Here is a 17180-nt window from a genome sequence, read left to right as displayed (position 1 = left end):
TCCGATTTGCAATTTGTGCTGGAGAGACCTCCAGGCCTCCTTTGCAAGGATGGGTACAGTTAGGGTTGGCTAAAGCCTAACCCCAGGGCTGACTCAGAGAGTAGACTGTGGTCCTCCCTGGCTCCCGCCCCCCACCTATCCAACCCTACTTGCTGTTCCACACACACTTCCAGGTGCCCAGATCCAAATCTGACACCAACTCAGAGCTCTGGGAGCCAGGTCAGGAAGGAAAGGAAGTGGGTATTTTTCCCCTTGAAACTTTGTGGACATCAGTGTGGACACTCAGACGCAAGCCTGTCTGCATATCCCCTCCTGACTTTTTCTGGATATAGAAAGGAGAGAGAAAACGGGCATACATTTGGGGAGCAAGACACAGCTGTCGGCACGAGGCATCTGGGGAGCGTGCAGCCCGCCTCTTGGTCAGTGGTGAATTTCATGAGGTCCTTCATGGAGACTCCACTTGGCTGTGGCTGAGGTGGGTTCTCACTGATGGGGCTTGTGGGGCAGAGTCCCCCAGACGGCAGGAGAACTGAGGCCAAGCCAGCAGGGTTTCCTCCTTGGCCAAGAGCCTTCTGGAGGCTGCAGGGCCTTGGAAGGCGTGCAGGGATAAGCCAGGCACCGGATTCTTGTTCCCTTTTCTCACCACTGCCTCCCCTGGCACAGGACCTAGGAATTACGGTGGCATGACTGTTACTGAGATTGGCGCCCCTGACTGAGCTACATCATGCTTTTTCCATTCTCTGTTTCAAGTCTCTGGTTATATCAGGAGAAAGTCTTGATGTGCTGCTCCATCTTTAAACCACTGGAAAACTTGCTAATCTCCCTTCCAGTAGAGCAAGCAGACATCAGCCTTCTGCAGGCGGCATGGGCGAGATCAAATTTAATAATCGTTTGGTCGTCATTGTTTTTATTTTGACACTTACCCTCTGTTTATGGCAAGTGGTGCTGATTCTCGATGTACAATTGCCATGTTCAAAATAGATTTGTTTTTTAAAAAGGAATCTACTCAAAGCAAAATAAGTAAATAAGAGCCAGAGTTATAGGGGCACAAATTGTGAATGGTATATGCCAATGACTGAGTTTGGGAAACGTGGGTGCTGGAAGAAGCCATCTGGATTTCGCGTCTGGTTTGATCCTCATAGCAAGCCTATGAGGCAAGAACGGTGATTTTTTTCCCCAGTTTACAGCGGAAGTAGCTTTCTTAGAGAAGTGAAGTGACGTACACAGCCCGCCGGCTTGGCCATTCTGCTTCCCAGCCTGCCCTCCCTTGTGGCTGGGGGACACGGCCTCACATTTCTTCTGTGACCCCTCAGCGCCCCTGCTCGCTTCCCTTGCGCAGTCTGAGCATTTCTGTCCCCGGCAGCCTGCAGCTGCTCTCAGGAGCAGGCAGGGCTGGCCTCACCCTTTGTCCCGGCCATCTTCATTTCACCCTGAGGAAGTTTGGGGCTCTCCGTTGCTTAGCAAAGAGCAGAGCTCAAGGGCGCTGGAACCTTGCTTCTGCACCGAATTGCCCTGCTTTTGGACACAGACCCTTCCACGGGTGGTCCAGAGACCAGTTTGAAACTTGTTGACATGTAACAGTTCGGTTCTGCTATTCTGCTAAAGGTTGACAGAATTATTGTGCACTTTAAAACGGTCAGGCTGTCCCAGAAAGCTCACGCTCCTTATGGAGAATCAATTTATGTGTGGTTTTTATTCAGAAGGCCTCAGCAGTTTAAGTTTCCTAAGCAAGTGATTAGTGGCATATTCAAGGGCTGATTCACTGGGACATTTCTGTTCTGGAGGAGAAAATCAAGTCTTGTTGCAACCTCAGAAACCTTATGCTCAGCCCATTTCGGTTCTGTGGCACTGGGCTTCCGGAACCAGCCCAGAGGAGAGTGCGGGGGTGCACCTGGCCTGGGAGTGTCCGCTGACAGCAGTCCCTCACCGAGCTGTCTTTTGGAAACTAAAGCTGGGGGAGACTTGCTGTGTCTGCTTCCGAATAGCACTTTAATGTGTGCTATTAAACCTTGGGAATGTGCTTGAAGGGATGAGGGTCATGTGTGGAGAGGATCTCAGTTAGGACCAGCAGCAGCTCCTGGAAGGGATCTCAGAGCTGGACATCAGGACGGGGGGCATCCCCTCGAAGCCGCTGGTGCACAGGGCCCTGGCCTCCCCCTGGGAGCAGACAGCGCTTGGGCTTTTTTCTTGCCTCTGCCCGCTATGGCCATGGGTGCATGGTGCTGGCTGGCCACGAGAACTTGGTGCTTGATCACAGGATAGGCCCATTTGTGACCAATGGACCGTGCTGGCTGGCAGGGCACCAGAAAGGGAGAATTGGATTGAGCTCAAAAATGCAAAATCTGGGCCCTAGGTTATAAAAAAAGAACTTGAAGTGGACCAGGACATCGCTCCTGACCGGTGACTTGAGCATATTTGCTGTTCCTCACTTGCCAGCATGGATGTTAGGAAGGTGGTGGAATTTATTGCAGGTGGGGAGGGCAGCTGATTGGCACGCAGGCCTGGTTGTGGGCCTCCAGGAACCCAGATTCTCACTTTGTGTCCCAGTATCCGAATAACAATTCCTTAAATGCTTTGGCAAAAAATAAAAATAAGAAAATAAAGTGGCCATTCATCTTGTCCATAGAAGAAACCTCAGACTTTCTTCCCTCCTGACTCAGCTCAGGGCAGCGTCCCCGGGAGACAAAGAGAGTACAGAACCTTCCTGGAGGAAGAACCTCGCTCTGGGACCTCAAAAAAGGGCTTCTCTTGGCAAGTTTGTTAGTTTGTTCACGGCCACCTTCACTTCGTTTGACCCACAGATCAGAGCGGCAGACTGATTTTTCTCATATCCACACACATGCGAAACGTACGAGGTCTTTTAGGCTCACATTGAAGTTCTGTATTTCAAGGGCTGCTGGCGGCGGGGCAGAGACCCTGGGACTGTGTGCCCTGTCATCTGGGACAAGTTGTCTTGCTTCCTCCTCCGCATGCCTGGCACGAGCAGGAGTTTCTCCCCAGGACCCCAGGGCTCTGCGGGGAGGATAGAAGAGTGATACGTGAGAAAGGGATTTGAAAAGATAGACAGCGTAAGGTAATTTTGCTTTTCTTTCCCTGGTGTTTTAAGCAGTGAGGATTTCGTGATGTCCGTGGGCCCTCTGTGCACACATACCCACACACCTGGCTTAGTTAGGAGTTGTTTACCAGGAGCAGAAAGTCACTCAAACTGGCATAAATAGATTGGGTTAGACTCTCAGAATACAGTCACTAATCACATGGGCCTCAGATCCAGGAAACTGCGTTCAGCCGGGACCCAGAGGGACCAGAAATGGGGATTTCAGGGTCCCTCTCACCCTCCTTGGGGCTGTGCCATTTCTCTCCTTTGCTCTCCCCTCTTTTGGTGTCTTTCGTGCTGGCCCTTCTCTGTCCCCTTCTCTCTGTCAGCTCTGTTTCTCTCTGCTTGTCCCTGGCCCAACAAGGCTGCTCCTGCCTGTCCTTGACGTGAGTTTTTGGTCCCCACTCCACCACCATCCATCTAATCAGCACTTCTCTACCTTTTCCTCGTGCTGCCACACGTGGGAAATGATCATTGCTTGTCTGCAGGGGTAAAGGGACAAGGCAGCTGGCCACCAGAGGACAAGGACTTGGAGGGAGAAGGGGCTCCAGCTGCCCCAAGGGCTGAGAGGATCCATATGGCGCCCTCCTATAGCCTGTTTGTAGCGCACTGGTTGGGAAGCTCTGATCTTACTGAATCCATCTTTGTATCCCATTTCTAAGTTCCCAGGAGAGAGTATGATTGGTCCTAGATCCAGTGTCCATATGCGGTGTAATCACGGATGGCCCAGGACGGGAGCCCATGGGACAGGCATGCCCCTAGGCGCACCACTGCTCGGGATGTGGGTAGGGCAGGGACTGGCACCCAGGTGGAGTGTCCAAGGAAGAAATCAGGCTTGGGTACTTGTCAGGCTCCTCTCCTCCCTTAATGTCAGGGAGCTTTGTCTTAATCTTTCTAGCCCCACAGCCTCTGGCACAAATACTCAGTAGGTTTTGGATGCTCAATAAATGTCTATTGAAGAAAAACAACTAAACATGAGCATGGTGTGGACATGATGGGTGGCACTTGAGCTATCCAGAAAAACTCAGTCACCTCCCCCACCCACTGTGTTATGTCCCTGGACCCTGCTTCATCCCATCTTTCTAGCACATCTAGCATCGGGGACACTCCTGCTGTTGTCCTCTTTCTTGTTGTTACCTTCTAAAGCCTCAAACTGAGAGATATTAACCAGCGAAGCAGGCCGCCTGCGTTTTTTCCCAGTATGAGGCATTTGGAACCAATTGTGCGGTGGCCCCTTTGAGTTAGCTGTTTAGAAGTAAAACAACACACACTAATACTGCATTGTAAAAATGTCTTTCCGGCCAGAGTCTTGGACTTTTGTGTTTTGATGGAAACGCCCATCTAAATTTCCTGTTTTATTTTTTTCTTAATGGCCAGGCATTAACCTGGCAAATATCACTGTTTTTTCAATTCTGCTGACGTTAAGCAGCGGCAATACCTTGTGGAGATAAGAATCAGTGTTCGGTAATTAGAAATGAATTGTTGGTAGTTGACGTCCTCCTGAGAGTGACAAGGGACCACAGAAAACCTCTGCTTAATTAATAGCATTTCATCTTGAATCCTTCACTCACCCTGTTGCATAACACCTTTATTCAGCAGAAAGAGAGATGCGAATTGATGTTTCTTTGGAAGAATAGGGGAATGTGATACTTGGTTCTGTATTTACTCCTATATTTATTTCTATATTGGGTATGTAGTTCTTTTTCCTTCATTCTACATGAATCACTTGGATGCATAAATTCAAAGACATATGTTTGCAGCCCTCACACATCTGTCTTGAATTTCATCTTTTCCACCCTGTCTTCTACTTTCCAAACAATTTACCTCCCTCTCTCTTTCTCCCTGCTGTTACTTATTTCGCTGTGCTGTGGAACCCTTTCATTTCAAGAGCTGGTACAGGGGAACACTGCAAGCCACAGTCCGTTTCTATATAAGGCATCTCGGTACATGGTGATCACAGTTTCTTAGTGCAGGACACGATTCCTTTTGCCCTGGACACAGCCCATCCGCAGCAGCGTGGCTGATACTGTTTTCAGAGCCGTGGAGGCGCCTGGCTTGCTGGGTTCCCCGGGAGGTGATGTGGTTACCTTCTTGGACCAGCCCAGTCCAATTTATAGAGGGCCTTTCCGTGCCAGGCTCCATGCAGAAGGGTCCCTTATGACTATCCCCTTTGATCTTTTTTTTCCAGACTGGGAATTTCTCACATCATTGTAAATGTTTCCTTTCCTCTCCTTGTCATTTGGCTGGGGCTCAGTGGGGACTTCCTGAAGCAGGAAAGTGGTAACAAGGGGTTTATAACTGGGCACTCGGAAAGTTCTGCCAAGAAACAGAGCTTTCTATGCAGCCAAGGCAAAAAAAAAAAAAAAAAGTCCTGATGAAATAACAATCAAGTAGGAAATTGAAAAGCTTGCTGCGCTGAGTGGTAATGGCTCCGTGGTGGAACAGGTAGGGATGGTGCTGAAATGATAAGCCTGTCCGTCATTCTCACAAACCAAACTTCCTGCTCTTATTTTCATTTCGGAGAGCAGACGTGGAAAAGCTCGCCCTGCTGACTTGTAATTTATAATAGCATTTGGGTTAGTAGGTGTTATGCAATCGCGTTCCTTAATCTACAGGAAGCTGCAGAAAGTTTTGAGACTGTGCCTTATTTCTGTTCTGGATGGCAGTGCATTGAGTAGCTGCTGAGGGACCCTGGTGAATGTGTGAAAATGCAACATGGGCTGGCTTGTTTCTGCCTCACATTTCACCTGTCAGATGACATGGGAGAAGCCACCATCATTGCCATGATTGAGTACCTACGACAGGTAGGGCACTGAAGATGCAAAGCTGCATAAGGGACTCCTCTAAGGAGGGAGAGGTGAGATAGTCTTTTGATTTTAAACCCTGTAAGGATGTTGATGATGGGATTGTAGCAGGGTGGGATTCGTTCTTGCTCTTGACTTGGTGGATCACTTCGCATCTAAAAACTCCCTTGTTTCCATAGTTTATGAAATTGACCTCTCTTTTCTCGCTGGCCACTTTTCACCATAGTACCTGGTCCCAGGGGTTCTATCATGTGCAGTAAGTCCTTGCTGGACATGTTATCCAAGTGCTCAGTTTGAGCATTAGTAGAAAATCAGAGCCTGGAGCTCTAGGGTCATGGCTGGTCAGCCTGCCCAGAACTGAGGAGGCCGAGGGGAGCCCTGTTGTCCTGTACACAGGAAGCTGCACCAACAGTGTCTACGGGGGTGGAGAGGTCTCTTTCCAGATGAAGAAGGCTTCTTGGATGGATTTTTTTTTTTTTTTTTTAGTACTAGTGGTGGCTCAGGCCTATGGAGCCCATAGTCCCAGCTACTTGAGAAGCTAAGACAGGAGGATCACTTCAGCCCAGAAGTTTGAGGCCAGCTTGGGCAATATAGCAAGACCCCATCTGAAAAACAAACAAAAACTAACAAAGGAAGAACCTTGCTGGCATATTTTTTGCAAAGTCTTTCATCAGCTATGGTCAGCTTCCAAATTTGATGGCCTTATGTTTTGTACTGAGCCACAAGGGTTGGGTTGGTTAGGGTAAATTGGTGGCATCTACCACATTCCAACTAAGGGGGAGAGCTGGAGATATTACCACCTTGTCAAGCATATTCCTCCAGTAGGTTCCCCAAGTCTGCAAGGAATAGCACTTTCCCTTCTACATAATCCTTATTCCTTCACTTTCTTTCTTCCTTTTTCTGTTGTTTTAACCTGATGGGCCCTATAAAGATCTGGTGTAAAAACATTCTCTTTGGTATGACCTTAACATTCTGGGTTGAACTTGTCTGGTGACACATCTCACAAAGAAGGTTGGTTGCAGATCAAGGTCCCAGCGCTCAAGTAAAAGTGTGCTACTCAGAGTGAACGTGGGCAAACCTGAACTCTTTCCTGACAATATCAGCAAACAGATCCACAATGACACAAGCCACAGAAACCCTATCCCCCACTAGAAGTGCTTGCCTTTGGAGCTGGGACACAGTCTCTTTGATTCCAGACCGATTCTGGCTCCCTGTCCCCCTCTCATATGCAAACTCCCAGCCACTTCTTTAGATCTTCTCTCTTCAGAGCATATGGCCCTAGCCTGTCATTACCAGCTACCCCCTCACTGTTCCAAACCACTCTGCCCAGCAGAGGTTTTCATACCAGATGGGGCTTTAGGAAATCCCTTCTGTCAGCTTGTGAGAACTGCAGCGTGGGGAAACGGAGCAGCCTTTCCCTCCGTCTGTGGTGTCGGCCAGAGAGAACCTGGCAGCCATATGGTGCTTTGTACTCCCAACAAACTGCTCATCTCCTGGCTCGTTGAGCCATTAGGGCAGGAAGTTGTGTGGCATAATAAATGAACCTCCTTAATTGGTGTTACAAATGATATCAAGTTCCATGTGCTAGGGCACCGGGCTCTCCACGCCCTCAGTGGACTAGAGTAATTAAATATTTTACATTTCGGCACTTTGGAAAGGGTGGGAAGAAAACGTTTATGCATTTGTCTTTGTATTTGTGGACATCATTTTTTATCTCATTTATTTGTCGTCACTGATTGAAGCCAGTCTGAAGTGTGGCTTTCTGCAAGGAAGTTTAGTAGCCTAGTTGCTTGGGGAGTGACTCCAAAAAGGAAGAGGAGGAGAGGCCACCAGCGCGCTGGAACGCTAGTTGCACGTGGGCCATGGCCTCTTTCCCGTCACCCTTCATCCTCGCCAGTAACCTGCTGTGGCCTTCACCACTGGGATCACAGAACTGCAGTCCACTGCCATTGCTGGCAGCCAGACGTAGGCTCCAGGCACGTGGAGCAATTGCTTTTGTATTTTTTTAACTTCTTGTCCCTACCTGCACAGTCACCATTAGCCCCTTGTGTCTCTGTGGGTTGTGGTTAGAACTAGTGACCGTTTCTGAGTTGAGTTCTGCCACTCCCTCCTTCTGAGAGAGAAGGAGCCACAGGCTGGACACTAGTCTGAGAAGTATCTTCCTTGCTGTGGCGAAGTGGACGGGGTAACTGGAAGGATTGCCGTTCTTGTTCAGTTTGTGCTTTTGCCCCCCAACCCAGAGCCATTGCTGGGGAAAGAGAGACCCCTGGGCTCCCCGTTTCCTTTGTCAGAGGTGGCCTGCTTACCCAACTCTGGCAGAAAGTCCCTTGTGAGATGTCCTGTCCGTATTTGTTTGTGTGGATTACTCTGGGACTGGCAGCACTGTGGTGTATTTGTCGCCATAGTCAAACACTGCTTATGAAGTGCTCTCGCAGTGTGGGGGCCACGTGCACAGCCCCTGTTCCTGGCATGGGACTTTCTGAGATAAAATTTGGAAGGGCACACATCAGAAGAATTCTCACGTGAGTGCTGACTGTGTGCTGGGGATGTTCCTAATCACTTCATAGGGATTATCTATCCTCACAGTAGCCCCAGGAGGTAGGCACCCCAGGACCATTGTGTGGTTGAAAACAGCGATGTGCAGAGATGAGTCATTTGCCCCAGGTTGCAGAGCAGGATTCAAACCCACACCATCTGCCCCCTGCTCCTGTGCTCCTGCCCCTACACTCTGCTTCCATGCAGTGGAGGACAGGGGGCTGCCAGGACACGGCGGTTCGCCTGGAGAAAGGCTTAAGGGGCAGTGATTGTTTTGTGTTCAACCCAAGAGAAGCATGGCATGCAACCCTTTATCCTGGGGACTGTCAGTGTATTTGATAGCACCCTGGAGTGACAAGTTAGGACGGAAACACAGCCTGTAACCGGTGAGCAAGGTGGGAGGCAGGCTGCTGATGGGGAGAGACGTCTCTTGGATAGAGAGAGAAAAGGAGGAAGTAGCATATCAGATCCTCCTGCCTCTCATACTAGCAGCAAAGTGCTTTGTAAAAGAATATCTTGCAAGTGACCTGAGGCTCTTAAGACTTAAGTCCCACACACCAGGCTCAAAGTAACTGGCATTTACTACATAGGGTTGTCTCCTGGTCCCTCTATCTGGGGTATCCCATATTGATACAAGGCCCAAGAAGTTATTTCCCACAGCCCCTCCACCAGAGTGGGAACCTGCAGCTGGCATGGGTGCTAAACGGGGTTAGAGGAGACATCCTATTTTTCCAGGTATGATTGAGGAGAAATGGCAGTATTCTTTGAGGCATCACCATCTTCATTATTTCTAACATATGTGGAACACATACTACGTATGAAGCAGTGTTCTAAGTGTTGGACACGTATTAATCCAGTCCTCACAGCAACAGTATGAAGTGGTATTGGTATGTCCCTATTTTCTCATGAGGAAACTGAGGCTCCGAGAGGTGATATAACATGTTGAAGGTCACCCAGCTGCTATATAGCAGAGCTGGAATTTGAACCCAGGTAGTCTGGCTCCAGAGCCGCATTCCTGACCATTGTATTTTATCTCTGCTGTCCTGCCCTCCATGAAACCAGAGCATTGGCTAAAGATTTGACAACCAGTGAGGAACAAATTCAACTGGGAGCTGTTGTTTCTTGTGGCTGCCCCTGTTTGCAGGGAAAGTGGTTACACGGAGGATGTTTGAACCGTGTGTTTGAAAGTGTGTTTGATTTAACATCCAGAGCCATTCCCAGCATATTTCCTAAACTAGGATAGAGCCGGGCTTCCTTCTTGCCCCTTTTTCTCATTTCTCCTGGCAGTTGGCACCATCTGCCTTAGGTTATGCCTAGACGTAGTCACGACTTCACATTTTTTTATTGTGGTGAAATATACATAACATAAAATTTACCATTTTAATCATTTTCCACTTAGAAACTATTAATATAAAGTTCTTAAAGGCAGATATGGTATCTCACCACCTTCATTTCCCTGAAGCACTTTGATTAGCATATTGTAAATTGCAGCTAATTAAGCTCTGTTGGATTGCATAGGTCAGCTGCAAATGAGTTAGAAAATTCACTGTCCTGAGATTTAGAAAAATGAAGGATAAATTTTTAACATCCTTTACCTAGTTTTTTTTTTTTTTCCTTGAGAGAGGGTCTCTGTTGCCCAGGCTGGAGTGCAGTGGCATCAGTATAGCTCACTGTAACCTTGAACTCCGGGGCTCAAGTGATCCTCCTGCCTTGGCTTCCCAAAGCACTGGGATTGTGGGCGTGAGCCACTGTGCCTGGCCTAGTCTTGTCTTTTTGCTTTTATATAGCCTGGAGTAGCAGAGAGGGACCCAGAAAGAAGGCATGCAGCTTATTTAACTTCTGGTGGCTTTGTCCTTAGAAGCAGAGTGGACACATTATTTTCTGAAGCTCACACTCTTGTGTCCCTCAGGGTATAGTTTCTCTCTCAGAATCAGCTATAAAAATCCAACATGATAATTGCAAAACCATTAGGAGGGCTTGGAATTCACAGGAGCTGGTGATGGCCTGGTCCAGACCACCCGCATCTTTTCCTTGGTCTCATAAGCTGGTCTGTTCTCTGTGTCAGCTCCAGGCACAGGAGAGATGGGAAGGTAGGGAGGGTGCAGAGATCAAAGGCACTGCTGGATAAAGGGAGAAGAGCTTAAATTCCACTAGCACTTGTTTTGAGTTCTGCAATTTCAAGAACATTCTGGGCCCCCAAAGAACTAAGGAGGACTCTTAATCATGAAAAAGCCATTTAAACAGCTGAACTTGATAGCTTAGCTGGCCGGCCCAGGACAGTGTTTCCTCTCTCCCTTCCTTCCATTTGTTCACCCATCATTTACTGAACACATAACGTGCCAAACACTGTCCTGGGCCAGCAGGTATACTAGGCCATGGAAATTTCAGACACACGCCAGATCACACACTGGCCATCGTGCCCCAGGAACAAGGGGATCAAAGATTTGGTCTTAACTCTGGGGATATGAGGACAGTGTCTTTCTGAAGCATTTAGAAGATGGTGCTGGGATAACAATAACAATGATAGTAGTTGATGTCAATAATAGCAACTAACATTTAGTACCTAATCTGTGCTGGGCCTTATTGTAAGCACTGTATGTCAGCGGTCCCCAGCCTTTCTGGCACCAGGGAATGGTTTCATGGAAGACGGTTTTTCCATGGGGGGAGGGAGCAATGGTTTCAGGATGATTCAAGCACATCACATTTATTGTGCAATCAGACCTCTCTGCTAATGATAATCTGTATTTGCAACAGCTCCCCAGCACAAGCATCACTGCCTCAGCTCCACCTCAGATCACCAGGCATTAGATTCTCACAAGGAGTGTGCAACCTAGATCCCTCGCATGTGCAGTTTACAGTAGGGTTAGTGCTCCTGATCTGACAGGAGGCAGGGCTTATGCAGTGATGCGAGTGATGGGGAGCCGCTGTAAATACAGGTGAAGCTTTGCTCACTGGCCTGCCACTCACCTCCTACTGTGCCGCCCGGTTCCTAACAGGCCACAGACCAGTAACGGTCCTCAGCCTGGGGCTTGGGGACCTCAGCTATATGTAACTCATCTATTCTTCACGACAGTCCACTAAGGTGTAGGTTCTGTTATCCCCTGTTTCACAGATAAGGAAACCAAGAGAAGTTAGATAGCTTGCCTGAGGTCATCACCTAGTAAGTGGCTGGAGCAGACTTCCCCCCGGGCAGTCTGGCTCCAGAGCTTGTGCTAAGTAACCTCTACATTCGGCCTTGACATTGGAGGGTGGCACAAGGGGTTTTCTCCTGTCAGGCTTTGCATATCATGGGCTTTGGTCCTGTTTGGTTAGGAAGTGCAGGGACATGTTTAGGAATCTGTTTTCAAATGCTGCTCACAGAAAGGATGGTTTCAACCATGGGCAGCATTTGGTGGAAGGGCAGGGGTGAAGTTTGCCTGAGAAGGCTCCAGCTGACCTGGCCAAGGAGTTTGCTGATTAATCCTACATCTGTGTTAGCTTTGGCCTGATCCCACAGATTTGCAGCAGCTGTTGAGAAATAAAAGCTTAGACCCCAGTCAAGTGCAAGACCCAGTCCCTAGCATGAGAGACAGATTCTGTGTCACCCTCAGGAGCTGAGACTTCTCAGAAATCACCAGTTTGCATTTCCCCGCGGCATCTGCGGGTGCTGACTAATCCCACCAGTGTTTCAGATCAGCCCTGCTCTCTGGCTCTCTCGTCTGCAGTGTTACAGTTCTCTCGATCCCCCTCCTGCCCCTGATACTTGCTTCATTGTCTGTGGGTCACCGTGGAAGCATTTCTGGCCGGCATTCCTAGGATGATAGTTCCAGCCACAACCTTGGACTCTTTAACCAGAACCAGCTGCCAGGCCACAGAATGGGAATTTTCAAGTAACTGGATAGCCCATTTTGTCATCCTTTTTTGATTTTTGCTAAGTTGAGCTAATATTATCTCTCTCTCTCTCTTTTTTTTTTTTTTGCTATTTCATCTTTGTGGCCTTGCTTCTGAATTTGGTGCACTACTCATAGACACTAGATGTTGGGGTTTTGCGGCAACATATTCTATTGGAGTTACCTGGTTTTGGAGTAGCCTTGGAAGAAGGCAGTTCAGCAAGTTAAAGATACCATCAAAATGAGCTTTTGGTGGACTTTTTGCCAGGATGATCACTGCAGAGAGCAAACACCGGACGCTAAAGTCATTGGTCTTTCCCAACCACAGCAGTATGGGTCAGCGCAGCCTTTTTAAAGGGTTCAAGTTGCCATTTGCATTCGTTTTTGACGTCCAGTGGAATGTGAGCTCTTGCCCTCACCTCCTTCTCAGGGTTCAAAGTCTGCTGAGACAGGACGGAACTGCCTGACTCAACTCCCTCCTTCCCACACTCTTTTCTACTAGACTATACTGTATTTCACACTTCAGCCTTCCAAGCCAGAAGGTGAGGAAACAAAGTGGGAATTCCTTTCAGAATCAGATGTGGTGTCGGAGTTCTCTTAAGTAGAGAGAAAACAAAATCCACAGTCAGTTAAAAAAATTGCAGATGCCCCTTTAAAATATGGAAATCCAAAAACAGACAGGGGGAGGGAGACGGCAAACAGACCATGTAAGACAGGCCAAAAAATATGTGTGTGCTTTGCAGAGGGTGCTTATGGCAAAAATACCACTTGCTACAAAAAGATATCCCCGTTCTCTGAGTAGTTTTACATGCAGCCTGCTAACTATTTAATATTTGGCTGATTGATTAAAATATAGTGGAAAGGAAAATGATTTTGGGAGAGGATGCTGACAAGGGAGAAATAAGCATAAATTGGATTTGGATATTAACGATGCCTCCCACGTGCACAGTGCTTGAGTCTATGTCACCTGGTTTTAAGTCCCCCATTCATCCTGTGAAAGGAGCATTACTGTGCTAGGAGAGGGGGCATGACCTGCCCAAAGTCTGGAACCCTTGTCACCTACTGACATCTAATAAGGTGTCCAGGCCAGGATGTAACCCCAGCCCCTCAGAAGCCTGTTTTCTTTCTGCACTACCCTGTTTCCTCCCCAGAAGGAACCTTGAGATGATGGGGAAGCCCTTATGATCAGTGCTCTAATATGACACCAAGAAAGAATGTGAATTCAATTCTTGGGGAAATGCTTTAAGAAAAAGTGCAGTTAGCTCTCAGTCCTGGGTGGTTCTGATAGTCACCATCCTGTAGGCAGAGGGATGACTTTGAGACTGCAGGTGGCCGTCAGCTTTGCATGAGTTCAGGAACATAGCAGCAGGAGCGTGAGGTTTCTTATCACCCACTCTTCACTAATGCATCGTCTTGGGTTTTAGGCAAATGCTGGTTTGATTGGAGGAAATTTTAACAGCAGGAGTAAAGATGGAGTTATATTGTAGCTCTCCCAGTTGAGTGAAGATCAAGACATGCACTGAAATGAACTCTTAAGACAAGGGGGTCTTTATCTGAGGTCCGTAGACCTGTGATCAGCTAGGTTCCAGTAGCAGGCTTCGAGGGATTCATGAACCCCAGGAAATTATACACAGACTTTATTGTGTATGTGCATTTTTCTCTGGTGAAAGGAGCCATAGCTTTTATCCTCAAGTGTCTGTGACACAAAAGTGACTATGAAATGACTGTTTCCAGAGGCCGTTTTAAAAACCTTTGGTGGACTTGAGCTGTTACATACACACTTAAAAAGGCACAGAGGTGAATCTTGGTGATCATTTCTTTAAGCTCAAGCATTGCTTATTTCCAATCAGCATAAGAGAATCCTCAAAGCAAGCCTAGATGATTTCTCTGACGTAAGGGTCACTTTCTGATGCAGGGATTGAAATTGATCATTCCTGTGCTGTTGCAGTGTTTCAGAGCCGAGTAACCTTTGTTCTACAGCCTGAGAAAGATAGTCCCATGACAACCCATAGACGTAACTCCCTGATGTAACATAAGTTCCTAAATAAATCATTATCGTATAAAATTAGACCATGATGGATTACTCTGTAAAAGGATTAACTTTGCAGTGTCATATGTGAGTCTAGAAGCAAAATTTTTTCCCACTCATCCAGTGGGTCTTGGAAACAGTGATCCAACAATGAATGGGTAAAACACAAGCCAAGACCTCCTATCTTCCTGAGACAATGGGTCAGAGAGGGGGGATCCTTAGGTAGGAGGGAAAATAGGGGTCATAAGATTAAAATTTCTTACCCCTCCAAGGAGGATCCTAAGAGAAAAAAGATACATCTGTGGGGATTTGGAGCAGGACAGGGAGAGGTCTTAAAGTTCTTTTGCCTACAGGAGGGACCTGGAAGAAAATGGGTTCTTCCTTATCTGGCAAGAGGGGGGATGGTATCTCTACTGAGCATTTAGAGGCTGGGCTGCCCACACCATCATTCCTTTAAAAATATCTAGCCAAGAGCAAATCACATGCTTACATTTCCAGTACAATATGGGTGCCCACATACAAACCACAGTATTGTAATCATGTTGCATCTGCCAGCTTTATATTTAAGGCCCAGAGGCTGTAATTTACTTTAGGAAATAGTCTAGCTATCCAAAAAGAGAGTCTTATTTCAAAATGTCATTTGTTTGTGGGAGCCCCAATCCCCAGGGAAAATATGATGCTAGTGATCTCTTAATAGTACATGTGACCAGGAAGGATTTCTTCTAATAAGGCAAGGATAGTTTGACCTTAGAACAGCTACTAATGAGAATACACTATAGCAGGTTAAAAGGATAATCATAAAGTAGCCACCCATTCCTGATAAAACTTTTGGTCAAAAAGTTATGGAAGGCTATTTTTTTCTTAACATGTTAAAGAATTTAATCTGTCTGAAACCAGTGGCTAATACTGTATTTCATAATAAGATGTTACAGATATATCCATTATATCAGATAGAAGATAAGAATGCTTGCTAATTAGTATTGTTCTGGAAGTTCTAGCCATATAGTTCTATAATAAAAGGAAATACAGTTGACCGTTGAACAACATGGATTTGAACTGCGTGGGTCCACATATTTTTTCTTCCTTATGATTTTCTTGATTTTCTTTTCTCTAGCTTACTTTATTGTAAGAATACAGTATATAGGGTGGACATGGTGACTCAACACCTGTAATTCTAGCACTCTGGGAGGTCAAGGCAGGAGGATCGCTTGAGGCCAGGAGTTTGAGACCAGTCTGAGCGAGAGCGAGACCTGGTCTCTACAAAAAATAGAAAAATTAGCTGGGCATGGTGGCGTGCACATGTAGTCCCAGCTATTCAGGAGGCTGAGGCAGGAGGATTGCATGAGCCCAGGAGTTTGAGGCTACAGTGAGCTATGATGCACTCTACCTGGGGTAACAGAGTGGAATTCTTTCTAAAAAAAATATGTTATATGTATATAACATATACCTAGTTATATAAATACAACTTTTTATATGTGTATGTATAATATATACATATATATGTATGTGTGTATGTTTTTTATATATGTATATATTATATATATATCATGCATATATAACACAAAATACATGTTAATTATTTATGTTATCGGTAAGGCTTGATCAACAGTAGTTACGTTTTGAGAGAGTCAGAAGTCATATATGGATTTTTGATTGCACAGGGGATCAGGGCCCCTGACTCCACATTGTTTAAGGGTCAACTGTAAATGGTATAACCATTGCAAAGAGAAGGTAGAGTTTTCTTTACTTGCAAATAGCATGGCTTTCTATTTGGGCTAAAAAACTACCTTGAAATAAGAATATATACAGTCGACCCTCCATATCCATGGGTTCCACATCTGTGGATTCAACCAGCTGCATATCAAAAATATTTGGGGGAAAAATTGCATCTGTACTGAACAGGTACAGACCTTTTTCTTGTCATTATTCCCTAAACATTAAACAACTACATATTTATATATATGTATAGGTAACAACTGATACATTGTATTAGGTATTACAAGTAATCTAGAGATGATTTAAAGTATACAGGAGAATGTGCATAGGTTACATGTAAATACCACTGTCATTTTATCAGGGACTTGAGCATCTGGAACCAGTCGCCCACAGATACCAAGGGACAACTATATTTAAAAGTCAGCTGTTTGTACAGCTCCACCTTTCCATTTGTAAACTAGATCTCACCCTTTTGCCTATTCAAGGACTTTGTTCTTGCAATTTTCCCTCTCATCAGTTTTTTTCCCTCTCTTCTGGATTGTCGCAATCAGCATATGTTAGAGTGTCTTTAAAATATCCTCCTCCTGATCATATCACATGTTTTTCCAGCTGCAACTCCCTGTCTCTGCTCCCTTTGCAGCAAAACTGAAAGAGAATTGTTTACAGTTGTTACCTCAGCCTCTCATCTGCCATTCTCTCTCTCTCTTTTTATAACCTTTCTTCTTTTTATTATCCTCTTAGTATGTCCTATGTTGGCAGGAGGACTGGGATGGGTCGGGGTCGTGGGCATGTGGACATGTGTGGGGCAGGCAGTGCCCGCTCCTGTCTCCCCCACGCCAGTCTGTCTCCCAGCCTCACCTCTTCCCTGACGCCCCGACCCCATCAAGGTCAGATGGGACCTTCTGTGCCACACCTGCTGGTGAGTTCTCTGTCCTCATCTTCCTCAGCCTCTCAGCAGCATCTGACACAGTCGCCCGCTCCCTCCGTTCCAAGGCACTTTCTTTACCTGGCCTTTGGGACGCTGGAGTGACGCTAGAGTGTCTTCATTCCCCTCTTCCGCCACTCGGCCTCCTGCAACTGTGGTCCCTCTCTGTGTCCTGGGACCGCTTCTGTAGCCTTGTCCTCTCCTTGGA

The 17180-nt window shown here is 46.7% G+C and overlaps 1 protein-coding gene across 3 annotated transcripts in view; it reads left to right on the top strand.

The window, feature by feature from the left end:
• NXN (nucleoredoxin) overlaps positions 1–17180 on the top strand; it is a 143536-nt gene that overhangs the window by 97916 nt on the left and 28440 nt on the right. The window contains exon 1 of one of the 3 annotated variants that reach the window (XM_045526166.1): positions 5785–5951. The exons of the other annotated variants lie outside the window; for them this stretch is intronic. Within the exon in view, the coding sequence (XP_045382122.1) occupies positions 5913–5951 (39 nt within the window). The 5' untranslated portion in view covers positions 5785–5912. Of the gene's footprint in view, positions 1–5784; positions 5952–17180 lie in introns of those variants that run through there. 3 annotated transcript variants of the gene reach the window in all.

Source organism: Lemur catta, chromosome 15, assembly GCF_020740605.2.
Source record: "Lemur catta isolate mLemCat1 chromosome 15, mLemCat1.pri, whole genome shotgun sequence".
Lineage (NCBI taxonomy): Eukaryota > Metazoa > Chordata > Mammalia > Primates > Lemuridae > Lemur > Lemur catta.
The sequence above is the reverse complement of the archived record's forward strand: the minus strand, read 5'-3'. Positions and strand labels throughout refer to the sequence as shown.